The 27,345-nt window shown below is 53.7% G+C and overlaps 9 protein-coding genes across 9 annotated transcripts; 5 read left to right on the top strand and 4 right to left on the bottom strand.

Moving 5' to 3' along the window:
* Window positions 1-268: 268 nt before the first annotated feature.
* Window positions 269-5,735, bottom strand: J4E86_007223 (uncharacterized protein; the record flags this gene model as incomplete). Its single annotated transcript, XM_051447745.1, has 3 exons — window positions 269-2,350; window positions 2,399-2,668; window positions 2,718-5,735. 3 exons carry the CDS (start codon window positions 5,733-5,735, stop codon window positions 269-271), a joined length of 5,370 nt encoding a protein of 1,789 aa, XP_051301343.1.
* Window positions 5,736-6,358: 623 nt separating this feature from the next.
* On the top strand, window positions 6,359-7,970 carry J4E86_007222 (uncharacterized protein; the record flags this gene model as incomplete). Its single annotated transcript, XM_051447744.1, has 4 exons — window positions 6,359-6,383; window positions 6,563-6,639; window positions 6,691-6,849; window positions 6,900-7,970. The coding sequence occupies 4 exons, from the start codon at window positions 6,359-6,361 to the stop codon at window positions 7,968-7,970; spliced, it is 1,332 nt and encodes a 443-aa protein (XP_051301342.1).
* Window positions 7,971-8,384: 414 nt separating this feature from the next.
* Window positions 8,385-10,121, bottom strand: J4E86_007221 (uncharacterized protein; the record flags this gene model as incomplete). Its single annotated transcript, XM_051447743.1, has 2 exons — window positions 8,385-9,963; window positions 10,081-10,121. 2 exons carry the CDS (start codon window positions 10,119-10,121, stop codon window positions 8,385-8,387), a joined length of 1,620 nt encoding a protein of 539 aa, XP_051301341.1.
* A 535-nt stretch (window positions 10,122-10,656) lies between these two features.
* Window positions 10,657-11,473, top strand: J4E86_007220 (uncharacterized protein; the record flags this gene model as incomplete). The annotated part of the gene is made up of 2 exons (XM_051447742.1): window positions 10,657-11,041; window positions 11,094-11,473. 2 exons carry the CDS (start codon window positions 10,657-10,659, stop codon window positions 11,471-11,473), a joined length of 765 nt encoding a protein of 254 aa, XP_051301340.1.
* Window positions 11,474-13,034: 1,561 nt separating this feature from the next.
* Window positions 13,035-13,476, top strand: J4E86_007219 (uncharacterized protein; the record flags this gene model as incomplete). The annotated part of the gene is made up of 2 exons (XM_051447741.1): window positions 13,035-13,385; window positions 13,438-13,476. The coding sequence occupies 2 exons, from the start codon at window positions 13,035-13,037 to the stop codon at window positions 13,474-13,476; spliced, it is 390 nt and encodes a 129-aa protein (XP_051301339.1).
* Window positions 13,477-16,431: 2,955 nt separating this feature from the next.
* On the bottom strand, window positions 16,432-18,400 carry J4E86_007218 (uncharacterized protein; the record flags this gene model as incomplete). Its single annotated transcript, XM_051447740.1, has 3 exons — window positions 16,432-17,673; window positions 17,723-18,091; window positions 18,140-18,400. The coding sequence occupies 3 exons, from the start codon at window positions 18,398-18,400 to the stop codon at window positions 16,432-16,434; spliced, it is 1,872 nt and encodes a 623-aa protein (XP_051301338.1).
* A 328-nt stretch (window positions 18,401-18,728) lies between these two features.
* J4E86_007217 (uncharacterized protein) lies at window positions 18,729-20,090 on the top strand (the record flags this gene model as incomplete). The annotated part of the gene is made up of 3 exons (XM_051447739.1): window positions 18,729-18,816; window positions 18,865-19,040; window positions 19,095-20,090. 3 exons carry the CDS (start codon window positions 18,729-18,731, stop codon window positions 20,088-20,090), a joined length of 1,260 nt encoding a protein of 419 aa, XP_051301337.1.
* Window positions 20,091-21,087: 997 nt separating this feature from the next.
* On the top strand, window positions 21,088-23,138 carry J4E86_007216 (uncharacterized protein; the record flags this gene model as incomplete). The annotated part of the gene is made up of 4 exons (XM_051447738.1): window positions 21,088-21,328; window positions 21,403-21,703; window positions 21,830-22,970; window positions 23,040-23,138. 4 exons carry the CDS (start codon window positions 21,088-21,090, stop codon window positions 23,136-23,138), a joined length of 1,782 nt encoding a protein of 593 aa, XP_051301336.1.
* Window positions 23,139-23,662: 524 nt separating this feature from the next.
* On the bottom strand, window positions 23,663-26,781 carry KLP1 (Kinesin heavy chain; the record flags this gene model as incomplete). Its single annotated transcript, XM_051447737.1, has 5 exons — window positions 23,663-23,933; window positions 24,004-24,281; window positions 24,332-26,503; window positions 26,559-26,653; window positions 26,718-26,781. The coding sequence occupies 5 exons, from the start codon at window positions 26,779-26,781 to the stop codon at window positions 23,663-23,665; spliced, it is 2,880 nt and encodes a 959-aa protein (XP_051301335.1).
* Between the last annotated feature and the right edge of the window lie 564 nt (window positions 26,782-27,345).

The raw sequence follows: 27,345 nt of genomic DNA, 5'->3' as shown, positions 1-27,345 counted from the left end.
ACTCTGTGATACACTTTGGAATATGAATTACATCACAAAAAAGATTGAGCTGCTCAGAAGTTCCGTGCTTTTATCGTGACAAGGTTTCCTGTATATGCTACGCATGTTTGACACTGATAAATCGACTTCATATCCATGACATTATCGTACGTTTCCCTACATACCAACATCCACCATGTCACATCCGCCAACCTTTTATCCCACATCCAAACCACATCCATCTACCAAACCACATCCCCAATCTTTCCCCAATAATCCCTCAACCAAACTACCTCCTCTCCCCCTCACCCTCCCCCCTCAACCCCGCAGCATGCACCTGCCTCCTAATATCAAACAACGCATCATCAATCTCCCTCTCCTCCTCGCGCCCTAGCACCAGACTGGGGCTGCGGAAAAGATATTCCTTGAGGCTCTTGAGCTGGTTGATGATGCTGCGGGGGGTGAGAATGACGCGTTCGGCGAAGGTGCGGGGGGGTGTTTCTGTTCCTGTTGCTGATTGTACGGGGAGGCGTTGTTGGTGTGCGGGTTGGGATTGTTGGTGTGAAGGTCCGGCTCCTCCTTCGCCTTCAGATTGAGCTTGAAGCTCCCCCACACTCTCCCCTCCCTCCACCACATCCCCATCCCCATCCCCACTCGCATCCCTCCCAACCCCATCCATCTTCCCAGACCCAGAAGACCTCGGCCTCGGACTAACCTGCACATGACTCAACCTCTTACTCCCACTACTCCCCGGCGTCGTCCTCTTCGCTTCACTAACATCCTGATCCGCATTCTGTCTCGCTCGCTTAGGCGCTGGAGTTTCATCCACAGTAATATCCTGAGAGTTTTCGACTTGCGAGAGGAGGGATTGGGAGCGGCGGAGATTTTGCTTCCGAGTAGTTGTTGCGGGGACGGGGATGGGGGGTTCGGTGGTGGTAGTGGTAGTGGTAGTGGTGGTAGGGTGAGTAGATTTACGTTTCTTGCCTCGTGGGTTGGAAGTTGGGACTGGGGCGGCGACGGTGATGTTGTCGAGGATGTCGGTGTCGGAGGGGTGGGATGGTTCTGGCTCTTGTTGTGGCTCGGGAGCTGGAGCGGCAGCTGGAGCAGGCGCTGGACTCTCTTGCGTCTGTTTCTTGCCGTTCTTCTTGTTCTTTGCGGGTGTGCGTCTGGGTTTTTTTCCACTTGGAGGCCGAGAGGGGCTTCCCATGGAGTGGCGGGAGGAACTACGCAGGGAGTACGGTGTTCCTTTTGCGGAACTGTTATCGAAAGAGTCACCTACTCGGCTAGTGCTGCTTGTGTTGGCTTGGGAGCTCTTGCGTGGAGACCGGCGGGCAGGACCGCGAGTTGGCGTCTGTGACTCGTCTACTTCGGTGTCGCTGCCAGCTTGGTCCTCCAACATTGATGACTGTGGATGTGATGCAGCATCGACGTATTCGGCATTCGAATCTGATTGTGCGGACTCTGTCGCTTCTGCAGAAGCATCATGTACTTGCATATCGGCGTCGATTTGCGCTGTGAGTTGCAGGTCTATGGTGGAGCTTGGTACGTCTGACATGACAGTGTCTGAAGGGAGTTCAGCGTCCATTTGTGTGTTGTCGTGGAGAGCAACAGCATCAAGCAGTGCTTCCTCATCGATTGTCGTTCCTTCATCAAAGGAAACCGAGACTGAGCTTTCTGGTTGACGGTACTCAAAGCTGGATCCTACGAGAACATCAGGCTCGCTTTGCTTGGTGTTAGATCTGTCATCCTTGCTGAACTGAGGCGGCGAAGAGTTCAGATCATCGTTCGCAAACTGTATGCTCCGCACGGCCGTCGGTGTTGCAATGTCCGTGTCCTCGCTCACAATATGACGAGTATTCTTGCGGGAATGTGGAGTTGGCGACGATCCAAGGTAGCCGTCCATAGGACCCATGGCTGCGAGAGCCCTTAGTGGAGTTGCCCGGGAGGCGGTGTCTGGCAGGTCATCTGCAGTCAACGCATCTGAGTGTATCTCCATCGGCGATGGCACATCCTCTGGCTGTGGCGAGACAGCGCCCATTTTAGCGAAAATACCGCTGCTAAGTCTTTGACGATCGATCATCTCCTTTTGTCGATCAGTCAATACCTGTGATTCTTGCTGGAACGGGTTCGATGGTGAGGAGACGATAGGTTCGAATTTGATCTGAGAGTCGTCGTGGCGGAGACGAATCTTCGGCGTTTGTCGCGAGGGCACTCTCCTGTTAGCTGAGGTGGGTACTGCTGGAGACCGAGACTTGGATCTTCGTGATGTTTTAGAGATCTTGAAGGGCGAGGCCTTTACTCGCGGGCTCTTGAAAGCACGTTTGACCTCGTCCGCACTCGTGTCGGAGTCGTAGAACGAGAGCTTGTTCTCCTGTTTTGACGTTAATAACGTTTTGAAGGTACTGATATTTGCACTTACAGCATCGTCTTCCCGGATTTCCAGTGATGGAAGAGAAAGCTCGACACTGTTCCGTAATTGGCGCAGGGCCTGCTCAAGTCGAGTGGGGTATCGCAAGCTATCCTCTTTCCCAAAGGTGGCATTCCAGGTCGCAATAGAGATGTTGACGATACTTCGGCGTCTGCTTAGGAAGCCTGCGGTCACCAACGCTTGTAGATGAAGCAGCGTTTGGCTGTCCTTGCGCGGTAACCGCTCTACAGCTTTGTTGACTTCCTCCCACATGTTGATGACCTGGAAATGGTTAGTGATTGCTGGAGCTTTCGGATGACGGTGAACGTACCTCACGATGCAAGCTCTTCAGTAGCTCTTCCCTGCTCTGCATCTTCTTCTCCGGGTCTTCCACCCAAATCTGGATCGCATCTTGTATCTTGCGTAGATACCCAGCGAGATGCGACGTCGAGCAGTGTTGGACCGAGGTGCTTAGCGCAGAAAGAAAGCCTTTGGTAGGCTCTACATCGTCTTTGTCAAGATTCCTGTAAGCGGCTGACCCAACGGAAGTGACGGCTCCGTAAAGATGAACATAAGGATCGATATCGTGGGACCTTGCAGCTGTGTTCGAAGGCCAGAGATTCTGCCGACCTTGATCCATCACTTTGCGGCTCATCTGCTTTGGTAGGTTGCGGAGAAGAATGCTGGCGTATGCCAGACAGGAAGCTTTGTCTTCGTCAGGTGTGCGCTTCAGGACTTGCTCAGAAACCTTTTCAATGACAGCGAGTGCAAGTGCACCTTCTCCTGCTTCTCGTCGGACGGTACCGACCAAAGTCGACAAAATTTGATGCCCGACGGGCTTGTCTAGCAAGTAGGCAGAACCCAGACTGAGGATTTCCACCACAATTTCGTACTCTTTGCCCAATGAGCGAGCGCTGCGGTCGCCCGAAGGGGCTGTTTGATCTTGCAACATGGTATCGAGCAATGTCACAATCCGCGTCCAGAACTCTGATGCCACTGCACCCTTCAGCGAGCCATCCACCGTCGCGGCACAGTCTCGAAGAAGCTCCAACTTGCTCAACCGAGTGTTTTGGGCAGCAAAACAGGGCTCGATGATCACGTCCATTGCGCGGAGTCGAACAGGATCAGCTAGCTTTCCTTCTGATTGTGTGACGAGAAGATCCAGCAGGAAGAGGAGTGGGGACGATCGGGTGCCTTGGTGCCGTGATCGATGTGATGGTGTCGATGCGACTTCGATCTCGTTGTCGGCGTTGCGTGTGAGACATTTGTCTGCGAACTGAAAAGCGCCCATCTTCTGCACAACAGTCTCTATCAAAAAGCAGAACTTGGTTGCCCAAAGATCCTCCCTCTTCTGTTCTACCGCAATGTTGTCCGTGTGGCTGTCCCAGATTCGACGGAGCAGGTTGATGATATGTGCCATGGCATCTTTGGTTTCTGTGGACGCCATGATCTCCTTGCTGCTTGCTTCCACCAAAGAGTTGATGACTGCTGTCCACATCGTCTGAAACGGTTCGTCTTCGTGCTCTTTGCTTTCAGTCTTGAGTGCAGCCTCTAGAATATTCTCCACAAACTCTAGTACAAGAGCAATCGACTTCCGTACCCACTTGGGATCGACCAGAGGTAGCTCCCCTCGCTGGATCATGAAATTCGGCCTGAGATCTAGCGCCCGATTCTCCTTCCAAGGTTTCCGAGAGCCATCCAAGAGAGCAGACACAATTCGGCATGGTATGGCGTGCTGCGGAGCAGACTTTGCGATTATTGGACTCCAGAGGCCAGCTATGAAGTCAGTCCAATGCCCGTCAAATTGTTCAAAAGAGGCTGCTGGTCGAAACGCATAATACAGCACTGTGAAGTACGCGGATGAAACAGCATCGCGCTCGGCTTTCTTTACTGGGGTCTTCCGTTGCAGTGCATGTACTGAGATTTTAACGAACATCCCCGACCAGGCTTTGACTTTCTTTTCTTCGGGTAAGTTCATGAAGTTGACGGAGTAGGCCAGGAAGGCAACGGCGACATTGGAGTATAATCGGACTTGGTCGTTGTCCGATGACAGGCACTTATTAATGAGGACGAGCCATTCCTTCAAACCTGCAAACGCATCAAGCGAGTCTTTGAGTAGACCCGTGACAGCAGCCACGATCTGTGGCACCAAGACGGCGTAATCACCACCGAGCATACGATCCAGTTCACCTGCGAAAACGCTAGCAATGGTGCCGCCGTCGCTCTTAACCCGGTTCAGAACAGACAAGACGGATTTGGCGACATATCGGTCATGGCCAACGGTCTTTGCAGCCGTTACTGCAGTGTCCAGTGCGCTTTGGCTGATATCCTTCTGAACCGACACCAGAGCTTTGAGAGTATGCGTGAACCATCGTTCGGTATGCCTGATCATAACGTCCGGGCGTTGCTGAAGCAGCTTCCTGTATATCCGGACCCTGTATGCCTGTACCGCGTGGCCCGATGTTCGCTCGTGGATGGTGTCTAGTGCCTCGAGCACCTTCTCGACGCGTGTCGCAGTCATCGTCTTCGACCGGAAACTTTGCTGCATGAGCACAGCCAGGTGTGTGTTGACGGTGGTCTTGGGCATGGAGCTATCGGAAGCTACGCGGATGATGCGGTCTATGATGAAGGAGCAGAAGTCTTCGTCCATGGTGGATATCAAGTCGGTGATGCGGAACAGAGCCATGAGCAGCTTCATCGCTTGTCCAATGAGCTGCGAGTCTAGCCCTGTCCCGCCCACGCCTGGAGCTGCTATGTCGCGTCGGATGAACTGGGTCAACAGAGACATCTTCTGCTTCAGCGCCTGGGGGTCGGGTATCTTGTCGTATGCCTGCATTGTCCTCTGCAAAGATCCATATGCATCTAACCGAGTTCCGCGCTCGGAAGAAGCGAGCAGCTTCACTATCGCGTCCAGCATCTCGGCGAATGACTTGTAATTGAGCGGGTTGGCAGCGTCTTCTGCGGGAGGTGTTTGCGTGCCGTCGGAAGGCTTCAGGATCGATTTGAGCGGCTTGGTGAGGCGGTTCTGGGGGAGGGGCTTCAGCGGTGAGCTACGCGTGGGTGTCCAGGACTGCGCGACTGCCTTGTTGGTGGGTATGTCGCATAGCTGCAGCTCGAAGTTGACTCTCTTCCGTGCGCTGGCTGAACTCGAGGGGATGTCGATGTCGGACGACGGCGATTGCTCTGGCGTGTTGGGCACTCTCTTCGCTGCTCGGAGCCTGGGCGGGATCGGCTTCTCGCCAAAGGGGTCTTGGAGGAATTGCACCGTCTCGTCGGCGGCTGTGTCTTCTTGGTCTTTGGGTGGAGTCGGAGGGCGCACGGAGAGAGATTCGAATTTGGACGACACCATGGCTATGCCGGGAACCCGCTAGCAAGAAAAGAGAATAAAAGCACAAGAAGACGCTGGCATCGCTCTGGTATGCGTGAGTGAATGTGTCGAGCGTGTGGAGGTGATCGACTACCCCGGTCTACAAGTCAAAGGTTGGTGTTGGCGACGCGTCTAGCGCGACGCTCCTCGTGCGCGTAAAGTGCTAACCTTAACCGCCATCCACTGGACGACGGGCACTCGAGCCAGCGCCCGCCCCCTGCGTCCGAAGCATGTTTTGTTATGCCAGTCTGATGTGCAGAAGTCCTTCAGCGCATATGGTCATGCGCTCTGATATGATGAGAACGAAGCAAAGGATCAACGTATTCCGTATTTGAATGTTGCTTCTATGGCGTGATGCTGCAACCATATGTGAGGGCATCACGCCAGATGGAACAATATCTGTTCTAAAAACGATAAACGATCAAGGCATTCCTGAATAGAGTATGGCTACTTGCTTTATGGCACCTATTGTGGTTCGTTGCTTGTTGATGCGGACCCTGGAATGCGACAGTGATGCAGGTCCCACAATAGTGGGGCTTTCCGAGCGCGAGCTTCCACCCCGAGTGACGTGATGCGCTCTGATCGTGTCCTGCAACACAACCGCCATGTTGTCGCAAAGAACAGGGAGAGGTCGGTTATTCCCAGGAGTATTATCTTATCTGAAATTCACTAACGGCGTAACAGCAAAGCTCGACGACGTCACCAGAATCCTTTCTGAGTTGAAAGCCGATTTGGACGCGAAGAAGCTGTCTACTCAGCGCATGTCTCCCACCCTATATACACATACCTTGCGCTGACCGATCGGATAGAAAAGCAACAGCTACTCGAACAACTCAAAGTACACGGCCGATCAGTCGAGAACTCCGATCCTATATTCACGGAAGATGTACGCTACGCTTTGCGCAGAGCGATGGGAACGGCGTAGTGACCGTTACAGGGCCTTCGGACACTAGGACGCCATGCATTTGACGCAGAGACCACTGTCGCATCACAAGAGGCTCTGCGATGTATAGCCAACGCCCTTCTCCTCCAACCCAAGACGCGCCAGATACTCGTCGACCTAGGCCATGGCCCACACGCAGCGGAGAAGCTGAAGGTACGCAGACATCAGCGACGATTAGACACAGGGCTAGACTGATCTTTAAGCAGAGCGAAAGCATCGACAACGAGTTCCTCGCCTCCCGCATCCTCTTCCTCACAACCTACGACACAACCCTCGACTACACGCAACTCGTCCGCTCCAACGACCTAGCCTCCAGCATCAACGCGGCCATAACGCGCCATGCGCAGCTATACTCCAAGTCCGGACCAGCAGGCCCAAAAGGCCACAACCAACCCATGGAAGTCATGGCGCTCGCCGAAACCCTCAAACTCGTCTTCAACATAATCCACTTCCACACCGACCTCAGCCCCCACTTCACCCCCTCCATACCTTCCGTCTTCAAGATCCTCGTCCGGCGCGGCGTAACTGAACCACCATTAACGGTCCCAGCCCGCGAACTCGTCAACGTGCTCCTGCACCTCGACCTAGAGTGTGAAGAAGGCAAAAAAGCCGTTTTCCCTGCTTTCGAACCGAGAACAAATGCAAGACACCTGATCTGCATCCTCTCCCGCGCCCTCATCGCCTACCCACCCAAAGAACTCGACGACGCCGTCGCACCCGTTCTAACGCTCATCCGCCGCATATACGAATTCGCACCTGAAGACGTGAAGAAGACGATGGAGGAAATGCTCCTTCCCACAACCGAAGAACGCGATAAGCCGCTCGGGAAATCAAACACGCTTTCCTCGCGCCTGCTCAACCTCTCCACCTCCGCCCTGACACCCGCGCTTCGCGGCTCAATCTCTTCGATGCTCTTCGAACTCTCAGGCAAAGACCCAGCGACGTTTGTGCATAACGTAGGCTATGGATATGCGTCGGGTTTCCTCATGTCGAACAACATTAGCATGCCGGAGGATTTGGTTAGGGCGAATGCGGAGGCGGGTGATGTCGAAGGGGGTATTCCTGTGAACCCTATCACAGGACAGAGGTTGGATAGGGAGGAGCAGGTGGAGATGGAACCTATGACGCAGGAGGAGAAGGAGAGGGAAGCTGAGAGGTTGTTTGTGTTGTTTGAGAGGTTGAAAGCGACGGGTGTGATGGATGTGCAGAATCCGGTTGAGGAGGCGTATCGCTCGGGGCGGATTCAGGAGTTGCCGGATGATGAGTCAGATTGAGGTACGGCTGCAGGGCATTGTTAATGCAATGGGCCACATCATGCATACGTGAGACTTGGACTGATATAGTGATAAACTATGGATTGATACTATTGAAAGATAAATATAAGAGGTCTTTGCCATACATGTCCCAAGTTGCCCAGTTTCCTCCACTCCACCATTTTTGAAATAAGATGTCGAAATCGTCCAAAATGATGTGAGATGTTGCTCCAACGCCGTGGAAATGCTGTCGTATAACGGCAAGAAAAGTCAAGGGTATGTCGCGAGCTGAAAATGTATCGTCCGATGAGAGATGGTTCTTGGTACAGGTAACGCTTTTCTAAGAAGCCGTTGGGGATATATGTCGTAAATGTGCTGATGATATGTTGACGTGAGCGTCGAGAACGCCGGACAGCGCGTGGTACGCATTGGTTGCTAGTTGTCGCTAGGTGGTGAAGCTGACTTCGAGTAATTCGGATAGTTGCGATAACCGACATCATCCCGGTGATACTGGTCATCCGCGCGACGAGGATACGCAGCGGGAATCTCGATGCTCGGCAGAAAGCCCGTGCCGTTCTCGTTGTTATACTCGCTGATCCAGAGCGGGCTCAGGATGCGCTTCAGTGTTGTGGCTATGAGGCTTCCGAGGTAGGCATTGACGCGGCAGACGGGGTAGGCGGCGAGCCAGAGGAGAAGGACGATGCCTGCGCCTTTCTGCCAAGATGACATGCCTGCAACAGTCGCAAGAGGAGGTTTGTCCTGAATCTTTGCAACGCGGGAGGGGAGGTCGCCGAGCCAGTCGAAGATACCGCATGTGTGCAAAAGAAAGGCAGAGCTGCAAGCGCCGGCAGTGTAGGCCGCGAGCTTTGTGTTGAGCTTGTACAGAACAGTGAAGATGAATAGGGTACCGACCATGGCTATGAAGCTGCGGACGAGTAGTGTGACAAGTGCTGGTATCGCACTGAGGAAAGCGAAACCTTCAGCGATATGCTCAGTTTGCGTCTCGAAGATGTCCAGACGTTGCGCAATACTGTCGACTGTAGAAAGAGAGCGATCTGCGATATCGTTCGTTCGATTGATGGTATCCTGTGTGACGCCCATGTAGCCTGCTAGAACAGTGTAGCTGTCGACTTGCGCCTCGTGGTTGGATTGAATGCTCACCCTGGCTAGGTCGTGGTATTGTTGGAGTTCGCCACTGAACTGCTTCGCCAGCTGTGAGCTTTCTAGCATCAAATCTTGCGAGAAGTCTTGCATCCTCTCATGTATCCGGTGGATCTCGTTGCTCTGACTCTCGGCTAGAGCTGTAATGAGATCCGAGATTGACACCTCCATGAAAGTATGAAACTTGTCATCCAGCGCACTCACAGTGGCGACGGCCTTCTCCTGGACCGCCTGGATGTCTTCTTTGAGCTGCTGATGAGAGTCACGAGCCTCCTCAGAATACTGCCTCTGCTCACGGATCAGAGACTCATACTCTTTGGTCGTCTTTTGCATGTTTGATGTCACATCACCCAGCACCTGGGTCAGGTTCTTGAATATCTCAAGGTGGTTTTCTCGCTCGATGACATCTCTGCTGGCCTGGCACATGACCACTGCGTTTTGGCGGGCGTTGCTGAATGATGTCCAGTACTGAGGGGTCGATTGCAGACTCTTGAGGCATTGAGTGTATTGATACTCTTTGAAGTCGGGGTAGCATTGCTTGTCGCTGGGAGCTTCCGGCCGGGCGTGCCACCAGCTACCGCCTTTACCGCAATGTCTTGATGCCGGAACAAGGATGTCGCAATTTGCGGGTGGTGTTGGGTTGACTGGCTGGGCACTGAGAAGTTCGCATACAGCCAGTTTGGCGGCGTACTCGGTTTTGACGTTGTCCAGATACGCTTCCGGGCGAGATTTGGCGAAATCCGGTGCATGTTCCAGAAGTTTGCACTCGTTCATCAGGTGAGAAGCAGCCATGCGAGTGCAAGTAGGTGCTGTCTGCATGGAAACGACGAAGTCGACTGCTTGTGTGATCACTCTGTGGTTCCTGGTTGTTGTGTACTGGAACAAGGAATCCACGTTGACTGTTGGAGCTGCATGTGCCGGCGGGGAGTGGTAATGAGAGGACACTGTAGGTAGGAGAAACAGCCCCAACGTGATCAGCTTCGCCTTGCTAAGTCCATGTTGGAGTTCCATGTGAGCGATACGCTGGTGGGCAGTCAGGGTCATCGAAAGCACGGCACGGAAAGCTGGCGAGATGAGGCAGGAGCCAGGGAGTAGAAGAAAGTAGAGAAAGAGGAGAAGGCGAGAGGTCAAGGATGGTAAGATCTCTATTAGTAGCGACCATGTGAGTTCACGATATGGTAAGAGAGCGGAGAAGACGCAACGTTGAAGAGCCTGAAGCATGACGCCTGCCGCGACTGGAAGGTGAGGTCAAATCTGGGGTAAGAGCACGCGCTGTTGGTTGACGATCAAGAGGCACATGCCTGGGTGAGAGGACGGTCAGTCGTAGGTATCAAGCGTCGAAGTTTGACGCTGCATCGTGCAGCATGTTCATCAGAGAGTGATGATGACCGGAGTGTTGTGGTGTTGAGGGGTGTTCGTGGGGGAAGGTGCGACCGCCCAACCAATCAGAGACGTCGATGACGCGCTATCACGAGACCGGATGAGCTAGCAGCGAGTTGGAGATTCCGAAAACTCTCGCGATAATCATTGCCGGCATCAAATCAACATGTTCGCCCCAGCACGACGGCGGTGCGCCCAAAGCTTCGCAAAGGCCTCGAGCCAGAGCAGCGACTCAATACCGACTTTCCTGCTGCCCGTATTTTCCAGGCCCGCGCCGACCAGGACCTTTACCTCGACGGCATCATGTCAATCCAAGATCGGGTCTTTACCGCTCTCAATACCCCAGGGAGTCACGTTCCAGGTGGTCGCGCCTTCCGCTAAGGCGAGAAGTGCGAGAGTGCAGGCCATGTCTACAGTACACATCAAGGGACCATTGGGCGAGCTTTCAATGGCTATCCCGCCATACGTCAATATCAACCAGGACCCGGCATTGGGCGGGCCGACGTTGACAATTGAGGATGCGAAGGATGCGAAACAAAAGGCAATGTGGGGTACGAGCGCTGCAATCACCATGGGCTGCGCAATCCGCTGACACAGTCCCAGGCACCACCCGCGCATACCTCCAGAACCACATCCTCGGCGTCAGCGAAGGGCACAGTGCAATTCTCCGCTTCAACGGTGTCGGTTACCGTGCCTCAGTCGAAGATTCTGCGACTACGGTCAAGTCCGAATTCCCCGGCCAGAAGTTCGTCAACTTGAAGGTCGGATACACACATCCAGTTGAGCTGGCCATACCAAAGGGCGTCACCGCGAGCACACCGCAGCCGACACGTTTACTGTTGGAGGGGCCGGAGAAGGAGGTGGTCATGCAGTTCGCAGCCAAGATAAGGAGTTGGAGGGTACCAGAACCGTACAAGGGCAAGGGTATCTTCGTTAACGGAGAGACCATCAAGCTCAAGAACAAGAGAGTGGGCGGCAAGTGAGCGTGGGTCGTGGTTTGGTGGATGTATACTATATGTGTTGGAGTTGTTTCACGATGAATGGTAAGACCGGCATCATACAAAGCTTACGCGCGTCTTGCGCATGAAGAAATGCACAACACGCGTCCGAAAGACGCAGCCATTCAGGCACCCATTTTTGAACCTTTGTTTTCTGCCGTCTATGGTCTGAGCGACCGCAAACGATGTTGCAAGGTCGAGTACCACACCCTGGTAATGCTGCTGCCTAAGGACAGCCGGCAGACTAAGTGGACCGCGTGTCGAGGAACTATATTCTACATACTGACCTTGTTTACTCAATCTAAATACCTACATCAGCACAAACGCCTTTGGACACTATGGCAGCTTCGAAGCTCCCCACCTGCCATCTTCTACGCATCCCCCGGGAACTTCGCGACGAGATCTATAACTATTGCCTTTCGAGCGACGAGGGATACCATTACCACGCCGAGACGAATACACTACGATACCCAGATGGCACAGCTATCAATCTCGGACTTATACGGACTTGCAAGCAAGTCGCGGCGGAGGCAGTGGAACTTGCTCTGAGTCAAAAGATCATTACCTTCAAAACACACATAGCACGTGTTGCAGGCGCAGAGGGAGCATTTGAATCCTCCTTGACGTCTATGACATGCTATCTCTCGTCTTTGTTACATTATCTGAACATGTCAATGCAAGATGCCGCTCTTAATGCACTTGATCTATATGGTAGGACGATGCCCATGCTCATGCCCAAAAACACCGCGTGAAATACGCACCAGCTGACTTCGTTTTGTAGCTACTGAGGAAATGGCGAGGCATGTTTTCAAACAGTACCCTCAGAGCGGTATTGGTGCTCAGATCAAATTACTGGCACAAATGAAGGGACAAGACCGCTATGTGGGAACCACCCGAGTACTAAGAGACTCTGCACTGCCAATGACCCATATGGATCGCCAAGCTCTACAGGAGGCACTACAGTATGCCTGTCCTCATTTTGGTATTTCAATATGGCTTCTATCATTAGAGTCTTTCTACTGGCCCCGCAATATTTGGAATCACATCAACGGTATGCGAAACGACGGAGTCCCCGCCTCACAAGACGAGCGCAAAACCACGCTTGAAATGGCATGTTCGAAGATATCGTCCACAGTATGGCTGCCTTGGAAAACACCTACAGCTGCGCAGATCAACGAGATGAGAGAGCTGGTGACGGTTCTGAAATTGAGCAGATATGTTTCGTGGATTCCTGATCAAGGACCTCCTGGCGAGGGTAAAGAGCTCAGATATTATGGATCGGCTGCCTCGCAGAGCATCCACTTCCTCGAAATGCTGCCACAGGGACAGCGGTCTCGGTTGCGTCGTTTGGTCATACGCGAAGATCGCAGAAGCTGCGCATTGCCACGATGTCATGCGCACGGCCTCATTCCGTATCTCCACGAGCTTCCCCGGCTACGTATTGACCACCACGTTGACATGTGGAGTGCTATGTAAGCCACCTATCGTAACTGGAAATGTTCTCGTGCTGACGTACCTCTGAAGCTTTCTCGACCCCAATGCCATAATGAACTGGGTCAATGCTTCTCGATTACCTTCTCGAGATCCGGCAAGTGCTTCTCGATTACCTATGCGAGAGCTACCCGAGGCTGCGTACAACACCATTCACTGGATCAACGAGGCTATGAACTTGCGAAATGCCGGTATGCCGTTATCTGCATATCGCCTTCATCTTGAAGCAAACACCGCCACCGCCCAGCGTGTTTGGAATGCTATCAAGAGGCTTGCGGCACTTGCTTCTGCGAACCAACGTCGCTATCACGAGAATGAGGATCATGTTCCCCTCTTCGATGAAATAACCCCCGACAATCCCGAGTTCGCCTACAACGCACGTCAAGAGCGGCGCCTTGTTACTTACGTACGGCTCATTCTTTCTGGTCATTCTACAGTACGGCTGTCATGCCCTATAGGCACTCTGGAGGAATTCGAAGAGGATGCTCAACGTATAGGGAATGAGTTGAAGGATGAACAGGTGAACGTTTGGAGATATCATGCTAAGAAGTGCGTTGCAGGGCAGCTTGATGCCAAGGACTATGATTTCACGGCTCTACATGAATTGTATTACGATCCTTTCTTGGAGTAAGACCGGTATTAGCGGAGAAAGCAGCGCAGCTACAGGTAGCTAGTCATTGAAACGCAAGGTACACATGCTAGATCGTGTACCGTACCCACACCATATCACATCTAAACCCCCCAAAAAAAAACGTGTTTAAAGCTGTCATGTCACCCAACCTTTCTGTTCGGCTAAGCTATGTCTCCCACTACGTCATCCACCCCAACCCCAACGCCGATCTCGCGAAAAGCAACCCACTAACACCCCGCGGGATTCCCTCCGCAATGTCCACCTTCCGCCCGATCACGCGACAAAACCTTGTCAACCCCAGAATCGCAAAGGCCGTCCCCACGATCGCATCACCCATGCCAAGCTCAACTTCCTCCAGATAAGCTTCTCGCGCGCTAGTGGTGCCCTCTTTGACGTCCGTCTACTCGCTCACCTATGGAAGCCAAGAAGCTAAGCCTGCTTCGAAAAGCTTGTATAAGAAGAGCCGCGGTAGATAGCAAGACGGGATGTGAGTGGGTAGGTGATGGTTGAATTACCTAGTTAGGCCACGGGTGAATCCGGGGTCTAGAGAAGTGTGGGCGGGCTTGGATGATCTTTGCATGAAGAAATTGTGGGTTACGTAGGGTGATGGGTGGGTGATCTGCGGCGGATGGGATGGGGTTGGGGGGTTATATGGAGTAGTGCGCGTCTTCTAGAACGATTCTTCAGTTTTGCGCTTTTCACGACATCTTGCGAAAGACATACACGAAAGATTACCTCACACGACGACGAGGTGTCATATACAATCGAAACTGGCACACGTCTGACGACTGTACATACTCGTCATACGCTCGATCTTCGAATTTGTCGACATATTACAACACCACAACAATGTCACCACACTCAACACAAGACCCCTGTATCCCCTACGGCCGCGGCGGAGCAGGAAACATGCGTACGCCCCCTTCCTCCCCTTCCTCCCCTTCCTCCATCCATCCGTCCCTCCATCCCTCCATCCCTCTAAACTAACCAACCCCAGACCGCCGTTCCTCCATAGCGCACACCTGGGCCAACATCCTCTCCTCATCCCCCTCATCCACCTCCAACAACAAACTCGTCCTCACATCCAGCCCCGACGACCACTACGCCGCGTCGAAAACAGAACCTAGAAGACATTCGAGCTCGAGGTCGGAAGGAGGCAGGAAGAATAGTGTAGAGGGGAGGAGGAGGGCGAGTAGTCTTTGGAGTAGGGAGACGGATAGGAGTGGGGAGCATGGGTTGGGCTTGAAATTGGGGAGGCTGTTTGGACGGGGGAGGAAGGAGCAAAGTACGGAGGGAGAGAAGGATGTGGAGGATGAATGAGAGGGGAATGTGAGGATGTGAAGGGTATAGATTGTCTGGTTGAGCGTTATGCTATGCAGAACATGTCTGCACATCTCTTTGGATGTTTATGTTTATTTTTATCCCCTTATCTTTACCTAGCGAAAATGATACCAATTTCTTCTTCATTTATACACAAAACATCTCCTCTCCTCCTGTTTCTCATCCACCCTTTCCCCACCGTCCTCATCCTCCTCTCCCAATTCCTCTTCAGATACCACAACCCCTTTCCAGCTCCCATCCTTTAACCTCCTAATCACGCGCCCTCGACCGCGACCGCGACCGCGCCCTCGCGCGCGTATCCAAGTGCCCCGTAACCTTGCGCAGCCCCGGGACAAGACCCGAAAGCCTCTTGCGATTCCGCATGCTAGACCTGATTTATGATTAACTCGATATGAGTCGTCGGTGTAGGGAGTGACTGTGTACTCTGGTTCTGCTTTTTCACTGGACGTGTCGACGGGTCTGATGTAATCTGTGTACGAGGACTTCAAGCAGGCGACGGGCCGAGGCGATGACGAGCGGTCGGTGGATGTGTGATTGGAGTTGCTGGGACGTAGATGGCTTTCACTCGTGCGTGTATAGGTTTCACTCGTGCGTATCCGGTCTTCACTTGAGCGTATGCGGCTTTCGCTCAAGCTGGGGCGGGAGTTTATGAAGGATATGGCATCGCACCGGATAGAGGGACGGCGAGGAGCCATAGTTGGTCGAGCAGTCATGGTTGGTATGGTATGAGGGGTGGGGTGAGACGAAGGGGGCAGTGAGTAGATAACGTGAGGTAAGGATAGGAAATCATTCATGCTGTACAACTACCATGCCACACGTCCAACGCTCATATTAAATCCCAGCTACACCTTACGCAAGGACCACCTCCACCCATCGAATCAACCCCCATACCAACATATTAATATCTCCGATCTTCGTTTGAACCCGCTGGTTTGGAAATGAACGCGTGCGTGTACGATACACAACATGTCCTTTCACACCGACATACCGGATCATGGCTTCTCTCAACTGCGAACCAACGTGTATTTTTATCCCAGGCGTATTTTGATTTGCCAGTAGGAGGGATCTGCTTCGTCTGTTTATTCCGTTTGCGGGTAAGGTAGACCACATGGCGCACAGTTCTGCCACATTCTTGCATGCAACATGTGAAACAGCAAGGGCGGGCCGGCGATCTTCCACCCTAAGTACGCCAGGCTGCGGGATGTCTTTCAGAATACACGTGCGAAACGTTGCGGATCATGTGGCGGTCTGAGTTGAATTTTCGGTATCTATTGCTGGGTTTGGGGTTGCTCGTGTTGATCGAGATTGGCGGGGTGGTTGACGCTGGCATCGCTTTTCTTTGTTCTCCGGTCAGACTACTTTGTCAACTTGCGACGTGAATGGTGGGTGCTTGCAGGACGCGAGTCAGTCGAATTGAATCTGATGTGACATTGGATTGCTTGCTCATTTACAATCGTGATCTTCGAGTGGCCTCAGTCGCCTACAATGGCACCGCCGCACCGTCACCGCGTAGATCACTACCTCCACTCCAGACCTGTACATCATCGTCTACGTGTCGCCGGATGATCTGGCCTCGACCGAACATACCGCGTCCGTAGCCGTCCAGTTGCTTGACGTTATGACCGAGTGCTCGCAGCTCCTCTACGACCTTTTGGTCGATACCCTCTTCCAGGTAGATCGTCGCGTCAGTCATCTTGCCGTCAGCGCTAGGCATTCCGGCTCCGATACAGAAGCGTGGTGAATCCAGCGCAGCTTGCGGGTTAAGCTTGAAGACTTCTTGGTTGAGGAGCACCTGTACATGACCCTGGGGCTGCATGAAACCGCCCATGACGCCGTACACGGAGTGCAGACTACCGTCGTTGATGTATGTTGTCAAGCCAGGGATGATAGTGTGGTATGGTCGCTTTCTCGGGGCTAGAACATTGGGGTGGTCTTTGTCGAGACTGAAGTTTGCACCTCGGTTCTGCAGAGTGAAACCACAGCCTTTGGGGATGATGGCGGTGCCGAACCCGCCGTAATTGCTGTTGATGAAGGAGATGGCGTTTCCTTCGGGGTCAGAACAGCAGAAGTAGACAGTGTCGCTTTGGAGATGCGCAGGAGAACCATGGACAGGCGCTGAGATGGCCTTCTTTTGGTCGAATAGTTTCGCTCGCTCAGCAAGATAGTTTTCCGAGATAAGCTCGGCAGATGGCACTTTGACGACGTTCGGGTCTGTGACGAACCAATGGGCGTCACAGAAAGCAATCCGCAATGCTTCGATGACAGTGTGGAGATATTGGGTGCTGTTGTGGTCGTTCAGGCTCCACTTTGGAATCTTCTTCTGCTTCTCAAGTTCCTGGATAATGCCGAGGGCCATCAAAGCGACGATTCCTTGACCGTTTGGTGGATGTTCCCAAAGCTCGATACCGCCGTCGGGTCGCTCCCCAACGCCTTGGCCAGTGTACTTTAGCGAGATGGGGTCTACTGGCTCTGTCCCGGTTTCTGCGTGGTGTTTGAGATCGTCCAAAGTGAGATAGCCACCGAGATCTTGCACTACTTTTACGAGCTGCTCGGCTACCTCTCCCTCGTAGAATCCCTTCTTTCCGTGCTTGGCCAACAGTTTGAAGGTATTGCCCATGGTGGGGTTCTTCATGATTTCTCCGGCTTTGGGCGCTCTGCCATCCTTGAGCATTTCGCGCCCGTTGGGCGATGCTTTCAAGAGGTCCTTTTCGCTTGCTGCCCACTGCAGAATGTCAGAATGTCACCTGTTCATGAAGCGTTGCAATACTTACGAATGTTGCTGATAGCTCGGAGACTGGGAAACCGTTCTCCGCAAGATCAATGGCCGGCGCGAGGACGTCCTCCATGCTGACCTTTCCACTACCAAATCGCTCAACACAGTCAACCCATCCTGCTGCTGCGCCAGGCACTGTCGCGGCATGTACATGATCCATGGGAATCTGGCCGCTCTGACCTTCTGCGATGTTGAGGTCTTTCCTGACCTTGTCGAGAGTGACGTTGGCACCACTCCGGCCGGAACCGTTCATGGCAGATACCTTCTTCGTCTTCGCATCGTAGTACAGACAGAACATATCACCGCCGATACCCGTTGAGCCCGGCTCTGTGACATTGATGGCTGCCGCAACGGCCACCGCAGCATCCTTTGTAGCGTTAGTATGTGATGGAAGTGGTGATGGATTACGTCATACTGCCGCATTACCACCTTTCCTTAGGATCTCGATTCCAGCAGCGGCTGCAAGTGGCTGCGTACACGACACAATGCCTTTGGTGCTATGTACGACTGAACGACGACTGGGAAAATGGACAAATTGGGGCTCGGGGTGTGGGTACACATTGCGAGTATTCGAAGTTGTGTTGTTATCCATGGCGACTTTGGCGACTTTGGCGGGCCGTTCTTGCTCAGGCTCTTGTTGGGGCTTGGACCTCTTGCTTCGTCGTGGAGTAGGCATGGGGACTTGAATGTGAAGCTTGGAGCTATGAGTGGGGTAACGGAGAGCTGCTATGGTATACCTAGGTACCTAAGTAGTCTCCAACGGTTATCCCCGGAGATGGTTGATGCCGTTCAATGAGCCGATTTCGCTCGATAATCCCTCGGGCCATATCGCAGCGTCCCCGCCTATCTCCATGACGTCTCCACAACAGGAAGGTGGTAAGGCGGTGTAGTCCGCTTTAATCTGCCGGGGTGAGGGTTATCGTCACGTGCACACGTTCCGAGCCGATCGGAACGCGCATTGGACATGGAGAAATTCACAGATTGGAGCTTGAGGTACCTCGACGATGCTCACAACGTCATGGATATGCCGCAATTGCCTGTCGCGCATTGCTCGTCCGTTGATAAATCGCAGTATTCGGTTCCAGAGTAACGGTGTGTATTGAATGTGTCCCGTCTGAGCAAGTCGCTAACATCGCATAGCTGCGACATCCGAGTCTATACCCCCGGCCCTCCTCACAAGAGCCCGCGCAATCGTTTCCGAGCACAAGGAACTGACAGAGAAGCTTTCAAATGGCTTTGACACACGCGCGGCGAAGAAGCTCGGCGAATACAGCCCGATCGTGAATGCGTTGGGTGAGTGGGATAAGGCCAACGAGGTAAGCAGGATATCGCAGCCAGCAGGAGCACTTCAGTAGCTGATATGGACTAAGTCTGTGACAGAGCTCACCTCGATGATACACGATTCCTCGACCGATCCCGAACTACGATCACTCGCTTCCGACGACCTTGGAGAAACCCGAACACAGCTCGCCAATGCTTCACAGAACCTCATCACCTCTCTGGTGCCGGTACACCCATTTGCACACCTCCCATGTCTTCTGGAAATACGGCCTGGTGCAGGCGGATCCGAGGCAGCCATATTTGCTGGGGACCTCTTCCGCATGTACTCAGCCTTCTGCAACCACAATGGCTTTCGCACAAATCTCCTCAAGTATGAGAACATAAACGGAACGACGGAAGCTGGAGTACCGCTATCAGAAGCCATCATCGAGGTGGAGAACGATGGCGCATATGGCGTCTTCCGATGCGAAGCAGGCGTACACAGAGTGCAGCGCGTGCCCGCCACTGAGGCCAAAGGACGTACACACACGAGCGCGGCATCCGTACACGTGCTTCCCAGTCTACAGGAGAACTCTGCAGAAGAGCAGGACTTCGAAGACCCTGAAAGCGATTACTACATCGACGTGAAAGAGGTCAAACTAGAAGTCATGAGGGCAAGCGGTGCCGGTGGCCAGCACGTCAACAAGACCGAGTCAGCAGTTCGGCTAACGCATATCCCAACAAACACGGTCGTCGCGATGCAAGATTCTAGATCCCAGCACAAGAACAAAGAGAAGGCTTGGGCGCTTCTACGCTCGCGTATTGCCCAGTCAAGACGCGAGAAACGCGAAGAGGAGATGGCCAATATGCGACGAAGCGTTATTGGCGTGGCGAAGATGGGCCGCGGTGACAAGGTGCGGACCTACAACTGGGGGCAGCAGCGAGTCACCGATCATAGGAGTGGAACCACTGTGCATGATTTAGACGATGTAATGGGTGGTGGCCAGACGCTTGAGAAGGTCATGGAGAGTGTCCGCAGCTGGCTCATGGAGCGAGATGTTGAAGCCTTGATCGCGGATGATGCTGGATCGAAGGACAAGAAGTGAGGTGCAGAGGTATGTCCGGACAGAGATGATCTTTCTCATCCGGCATCCGTATTGCACAACATGTACGAAAAGCACCTGGAGAGCAAGCCCGTGGAACTACATCGCCGGACCAGCGCTCAACAAAAAGCAGGGTCCTCCTCATAGACATATGCTGTCGGATGCATTCATGCGAACTGTCCGACCCGCACCGCCGGAATCGCGAATTCAAATGGTTTTAATCGAGCTACACCCAGTACTTGTTTTCATCTTTGTTTCCAATGTGACTGCGGCAGCATTCATCAGAAGGCCCATTCTGTCTAACTAAACAGTATAGTCGTCTAATGAATACTTCGTCTGGTGGATAAGATAGCCTTGCGAACCGCATATAGGCTACTTAGAACCCCACCGGGGTCACATTACCCTATGTACGCCATCGTTACCACAACGCAACCTGCACACCAAATCCGATCTATCCAGGCCCGCCACCAAAAACAAAAAGCTCGTAGCTGAGCCGCTCGCCAAGTCCATAGGGCCCGATTCCCACACTGCGGGGTACATGGAACCTTTTCCCGGCAAGATGCTAGCCACAAAGGCCTCTTTCCTCACGATGTCGCTACAATCGAGTCAGTCTAAGAATGCACCACCTTGGATCCAAAATGGGGCCCAGATCGTCATATCGCTGAAACGTCCGTCAATTCCCCGCACTTCAGTAGCTGCGACTACCCCAGGTTTCGCTTGTGCTAGTCACTGGAAACAGTACGGGTGGGTCGAATGTGGGCTTGGTACGCGCCTACTGGATCGCTACATGATATTGACTGCATCTTTGAGAGGCCAAGCTGAAGTGATAGGAAGACGTTTTCAGGAATGTGGGGTGCGTTTGGTGTCGGGATGTGGGAGGGATTGGGGATATAGGAGAGCAGCCGTCCCGTTATATGGGAGACGATTGCGAACGCGTTGTCTTCCTCTTTCACGTCACAGTACCGAATCAACAGGGTTATTTAAGTCTATTTGCTAGATCATGGCTTCAGATACCATCCAACCCGACTACGAAAAGGAGAAACAACAAGTCAGCCACCATATCGAACATGCAAACCCACATCATGGTACAGACTTGTCGCTGGAGTCACAGCAAGAACCTCCCTCCGAAGGGATGAACATGAACAATGCCCACGCACTAAAAGGAGACGACTCAGATGGCAAGGTAGAATGGAGTGTGCGTAGTATCTTCGCCGCCATCTTCCTCGCCGCACTATACACCGGTACAACCCCCCCATCCCATCTCCATCCCTATCCCATCTCCACCCCAATCTCACCCAAGACTAACCCACCGCAGGCTCCCAAGTAATCCTCTACTTCGCCGGCGCCTCCCTCTCCTTCATCGAAGCCGATCTCAATCTCGACCGCGGCTCAGCCTGGTTGCCCACCGCCAACATCCTCGCCATCGCCGCCGTATGCCCCTATGCAGGCTACCTCCAAGACCTCTTTGGCAAACGCTACATCGCACTCTTTGGCTCCTTTTGCATCTGCCTCGGATGTGCGTTGATGGGCAGTGGACAGAATTTCGGACAGCTGTTGGCTGGTATGGCGATTTCGGGGGCGGGCGCTGCGACGGGGGAGTTGACTGGTCTTGCTGGGTATGTTGTGTTCCTTGTTCGCTTTCGTTCGATGGCTTTCGTTGCGCTTTCTACGTTTATCTGTTCATCTTTATCTTCATGAACTCGTACAATACATCTAACACGCAACTAACCTCCCCACCCCAGCCTCGCAGAAGTCGTCCCCGTAAAATACCGCGGCTACTCCCTCGCCCTCGTAACCGCCTTCGTCCTCCCCTTCTGCCCCTACCTCCTCTACGTAGAACTCTGGTCCCACTCCGCCACCGGTCCAGGTTGGCGCTGGGGCCCCTGGGTCGCCCTAATCTTCAACTTCATCGTCGGCGTCGGCCTCGCCCTGACGTACTTCCCACAGCGCCACACCAGCTCCTCCCCCACCTTCTCCCGGAAAGCGATCTTGAAAAGAATAGACTATGCGGGTGGTGTACTCTCCATAACAGGCCTAACCCTCTTCCTCGTCGCCCTCCAATCAGGCGGCTACACCCACCCCTGGACCTCCGCCTACGTCCTATGCACCATGCTCATCGGCCTCCTCCTCATAACCCTCTGGATCATCTACGAAGCCAAATACGCCGCATACCCCATGGTCCCCTCCGCCCTTTTCTCCGGCCAGCGCATCGTCGGTCTCGCATATGTCGTTGCGTTTAGCGCCGGAATGAATTTCTTTTCCATCTTAAACTTCTTCCCTGTTACGTTTAGTAGTGTTTACACACCTGATCCCGTGTCTATTGGACTGAGGGGGCTGGGGCCCGCGCTTACGACGGCGGTGGGGGCGATTGTTTTTAATGCGGCGCTATCTAGGTTTCCGGGAAGGACGAGGGAGGTGTTGCTGTTGGCTGTGGGGATTATGACGGGTTTTGCTGGGGCGCTGGCGGTTATGACGCCGGATAACGAACGACTGGTTCTTTTTCTGGGATCCATGGCGGGCTTTGGTGTAGGCGGCGTTCTTGTTCCTGCTGCGACGGTTGCGATGCTGGTTTGTCCGGATGCGCTTATCACAACCGCTGCAGCGTTGTCGTTGTCGATTCGCACCGTTGGAGGAAGTATCGGGTATTCGATTTACTACAACATTTTCGCGGGGAAGCTGACTGCCAATCTACCAAAGTACACGGCCATGTATGCGGTGCAGGCTGGTTTGCCGCTGGAGAGTGTGGAGGCTTTCGTGGGCTTGTTTCTGACGGAGCCGGAGAAGTTGGCGGAGGCGGGTATTCGGGGTGTTACGCCGCAGGTTATTGAGGGTGCGACGGTTGGGACGAGATGGGCGTATAGTGAGAGTTTGAAGTATGTTTGGGTAAGTACACACCATCTCGAGCTAAGCTTCCAGTCAAGCACTACAGAAACTGACTTCATGCTTCAATAGTTCACGAGCATCGCCTTCGGCAGCATAGCAATTATCTGCACACTCCTCCTCCCCAGCACAAAGAAGTACCAGACAAACCGCGTCGCCGTCCGAATCTGAGACACTACCTTCGGAGAGTACTCAGCTTGACCTCACTTAATAGTTAGCTTCATAGTGATATAGTGCCATATAATCAGAGTACACAAGTACATGTCCCATGAGATAACCACTTTCCAAGAATGACTCGTCACATCAGAGCAGGTCAGAAGGGATGGGCGTAGACAAAACATCCTCATTTCGGTATTCAAAGATAATGAATCTATGGTATAAAGTGGGTTCTACTCCAACAGTACGCAAAGCAACCGATAGAAAAGCCAAAACGTGACACCCACCCATTCCTAGAGAACCAAGTTTGGTTGCGCATTTGCATGATTCTGTTCGGCATGCATCTTGTCTCATCTCATTCCATCCATCCATCCCTTTCCTCATTGATCGTGCCATGCACACTTACCGTCCTCCACAAAGCGCGACGCCAAAAACACCGCTTACCATCCCATCAATGATACCCACCCAAATCCATCTCGTACTCATACTCCACCCTTCCCCCACTCCCACCCCCACCCCCAGTCCCACCCCGATTCCCACTACCGCTGATTAAAGAACCAGCTCGTCCGCTTCCCCTTATTCGCATCCCCTCCATCACCGTCCTGCTTCTGCAGATTGCCAATGACAGGGAGGACAGGGCCGTCCGCGACGGGCCCACCACCGCCGCCACGAAGCGGTTTGGCGATGCGGGACCCGACGCCGCCGAAGCCAGCGTAGGATGCGCCGCCAGCGGGGGAACCGAGACCGCGGGTGGAGCCCGCTTTGGCCGACTCGAGGCGCTCTTTGACGGCTGTGAGTTGGGCTTCGAAGCTGCAAGGAAGAATAGTAGTTAGTATGATGAGGGGTTTGTGAGGAGGAGGGAGAGGGGTGGGGGACGTACCGGTGATTCGCAGCTGTGAGTTTCTCCTGAGAGTCTTGCAACAAGCTTTCTAGAGACTGTATCCGCTCATTGCGGGCCATGAGTTTGCGTTCGGCGATGGCGACCTCCTTCTTCAGGGAGCTGTTTTGCTCGACGAGCTGGCGCTGGACGACGGTGAGTTGCTCGAGGTTGCGCTCGAGGAACATCATCTTCTTCTGCTGAGCGCGGTTGTTGGAGGTACGGAGCACGTTGTTATACTGCTCGCGTGTCTCGTCTAACGAAATCTCAAGCTCGACAACCTGTGGCTTATTAGCAATGCGTCTTCGTTTGAGAAGCTCAGTCTGCTCACTCTTTCACAGCGGTTCTGGAGATCGCGCATGAGGCTCTTCTTCATGTTGTCAAACTCGGCAATCTGCTGTTGCACAGTCTTGCCGTTGATGCCGTTTGCGACACCGTTGGCAATGGCGCCACTCTTAATGCGCTGTTGCAGGCTCTCGTTCTCGGCCTTGAGCTTCTGGTTCTCTTCCAGCATACGCGCAGTATCCTGCTTGAGACTTTCGACAAGTTCGAGGTTGCCTTCTTGTCGGGCAGAGTAGGCGTCGGCGAGGCGTGCCTTGAGCTCCTCCTTGTCTTGCTCTGAAAGGTTGCCTTCGAGGAGTTCCTCATACTGCGTCTGCAAGGTCTCGCAGCGTGCCTCCAGTGCTTCGCGGCGCTTGGCATATGTGTTGTCCTCCTCACTGCGGGCAGTAAGGGAGAGCTCGGCCTGTCGTACAATGCCCTGTGTCTCGACAATCTTCTCCCGCAGGCCCTTGATCGCATCCGGAGCAATCGCCTCGCCAGCTGCGCTCATGTCGTAGAGCTGGTCTAGCTCCTCAATGATCTTCCGTATCGTGCGCTCGTTGTCACTGAACACCTCGCCGCCGAGATCGAAGCCGGCCATCATTTGTGCCATTGCCTCGGCCTTCTTCCTCTTCTTCTCGTCCATAGCGGCGGAAGTCTCCTTGGCGTTCATCTTTGCGTCCAGGAGCTGTTGCTTGACGTCGTCCAGCTCGGTGGTCAGCTCCGAGTTGGCTTCCTTTAGTCCGTCCATGGTGATTTGCGCCTCCTTGCTCTCAAACTGAATCTTCTCAACCTGCATGCGCATCTCGTTGAGCTCCATAGTGATCCGTTCATTGTCCTTGTTCGTCTTCGCGTCCCGATCCTTGTAGTATTGGAGCTCCTCTTTGGCAGACTTGAGTTGGTCCTCGGCCTTGGCGAGCTGCGATTCTTTTTCGGCAACCTGGTCTTGGAGCTCGTTCTCTCTTCGCAGAAAGTCGTCCTTCTCGTCCTTGTCTAGTGGTATGCTGGGTGTACCTGCGCGTTCCAGGTCCATCCGCGAATCAGGTCGTGGCGTTTCCGAGTTTCTTACACCTTCCAGTCTCGATGGCGTTCCTGGACGGGGTGTTGTCGCTGGCTTTCTGCCTGAAGACGGACTAGTCTCCAGAGGCGGTATCCATTTCTCCTTGGGGACGGCTTCACCTCCACGCCAAAGTGAGACTTCGCCCTCAAGCGAACCGATGTATGTTTCGTATGACGTGACCTGTCCTTGTACCTTCTTGAGCATGGCCTTGAGCTCAGCCGGACTGAGTTCGGCGTTGACCTTGGCCTTGTTCTTAATAGTCTTTGCGCGCATACCGAATCGAAGTGTTCCCAGCGTTTCGGCATCGTTGTAACTACTTGGCGAACAGTTGATGATCAGGGTCGTCCGGGAGTTACCACCGAGCGATTCTTGAAGAATACGTGTGAGCTTCGAGTCTCGGTAGGGGATATGTTGCGTTTTGCTGTCGGTCAAGCAGTTGATGACCATGCCCAAGGCACTCAAACTCTTGTTGATCTTCTTTGCTTCCTCCAGCGTCTGTCCACTCGCTCCGGTCTTGCCGACCTTCTCAGAACCAGCCAAATCGACCAAGAAAAGCTGTCCGCTCTTCAATGACCCAGTCTCGACGTTCTTCTGGTTGACCGTTACGACAAAGATGGAATGCGATCGCGAGGATTCGGCGTTCATGTTGGTAGCTGAAACCGCTCGTGCAGATCCACCTCTTCGGAGGACCTCGTAGACTTCTTCCTCGCTCGAAACGTATACTTCCAGCAGACCCTTGACGTAGACTCCCCTGTTCTTCTCTTCGTGCACCGGCAGATTGTCATTTTGGGGAACCAGAAGATCTCGGATGCGCTCCATGTAAATCTCCATGTAACTGACGCGGACGGTGTATTCAATGTTGCTCGGCGATGCCAGAATGCTTGCGAAGATTTGCTGGATGATACGCGGGATGACTCCCTTGCCAACCTCATCGTCCATATCGCTACCCATCATGGTGTACGACTTTCCGGCTCCCGTCTGCCCGTAGGCGAAGACTGTTCCGTTGTATCCATTCAAGATATCGTCGACGGTGGGGCGGATGGAGTAGTCGAAGACGTCGGCCTGGCGGGAGTTCATGTCGAAAACGCGATCGAAGGTAAAGGCCCCGGAGGCCTCTTTCGACTAACACACAGCATTAGTGGCTCTGCTTTGCATCCCTCGAGCTGGCATGCCGTACCTGGATCGTACATGTGTCGTCGGATTTGAATTCGACTATGGGCTCTCCGCCGCTGGCTATCTCGACCTTGTTCTGCGGGCGGAACCGCGCCACCACTGCAGTCGTACCGTCAGTAACCCGTATGCCATGCGTCTCTGTGTCCCGTGTATGGCGGCGCACCTTTGATAGTATTGGAGCCCCTGTCGCCCGTTTTGTTAGCCATGCCACCCCTCTTCGCCGCCATGTTTGAGCTACTCACGACATGATTGCTGCTGTTCAGGCGGTGCGGCCCAGAGGCCTCGCTCTGTTTGCTTCGCTCGCGCTTCGGGGCAGGCGTTGCTGCAGGCCCGACGGGAGGTCCTGTTGTGGCACCGTCACGTCTCGCTGTGTCTCGGCGCGTGGGAGGTGGGTAATTACAGGCCCCGCTATGACTATGGTTAAGGGGAACTGCTGAAACGGCCACGGATGCTTCCTGGGGCTCGCCGGGGACTCCTTCGCTGCTCGCGCCAGGAGAAAGTGAGGGGACAACAGCACGGGGGCGCGCGCGGTGAGGGAGACGAGCGATGTTGATGCCGGCCGATTGTCGAGGTGCGGGCTGGGGCTTGTGTTGATACGCCCAGGGTCTGCATGCCCATAGCGCGCCTTCCTCCTCCCCGCCGCCAACGGCCGTGACGCAACCTGCCTGGTCAAAGCATGCTCTGCGCATCTTCCTCTATGGCGACCTCTTTGTCCCGCCTACTTGCGTCGCTTCATGGCATTTCAGCAGTTGCAGCAAGATACCGCTGCATTGTGCCCAAGACAACTAACC

Source organism: Alternaria arbusti (genome assembly GCF_024043155.1).
Source record: "Alternaria arbusti strain BMP 1465 chromosome Unknown scaffold_9, whole genome shotgun sequence".
Lineage (NCBI taxonomy): Eukaryota > Fungi > Ascomycota > Dothideomycetes > Pleosporales > Pleosporaceae > Alternaria > Alternaria arbusti.
This window is presented reverse-complemented; position numbering and strand designations above follow the sequence as displayed.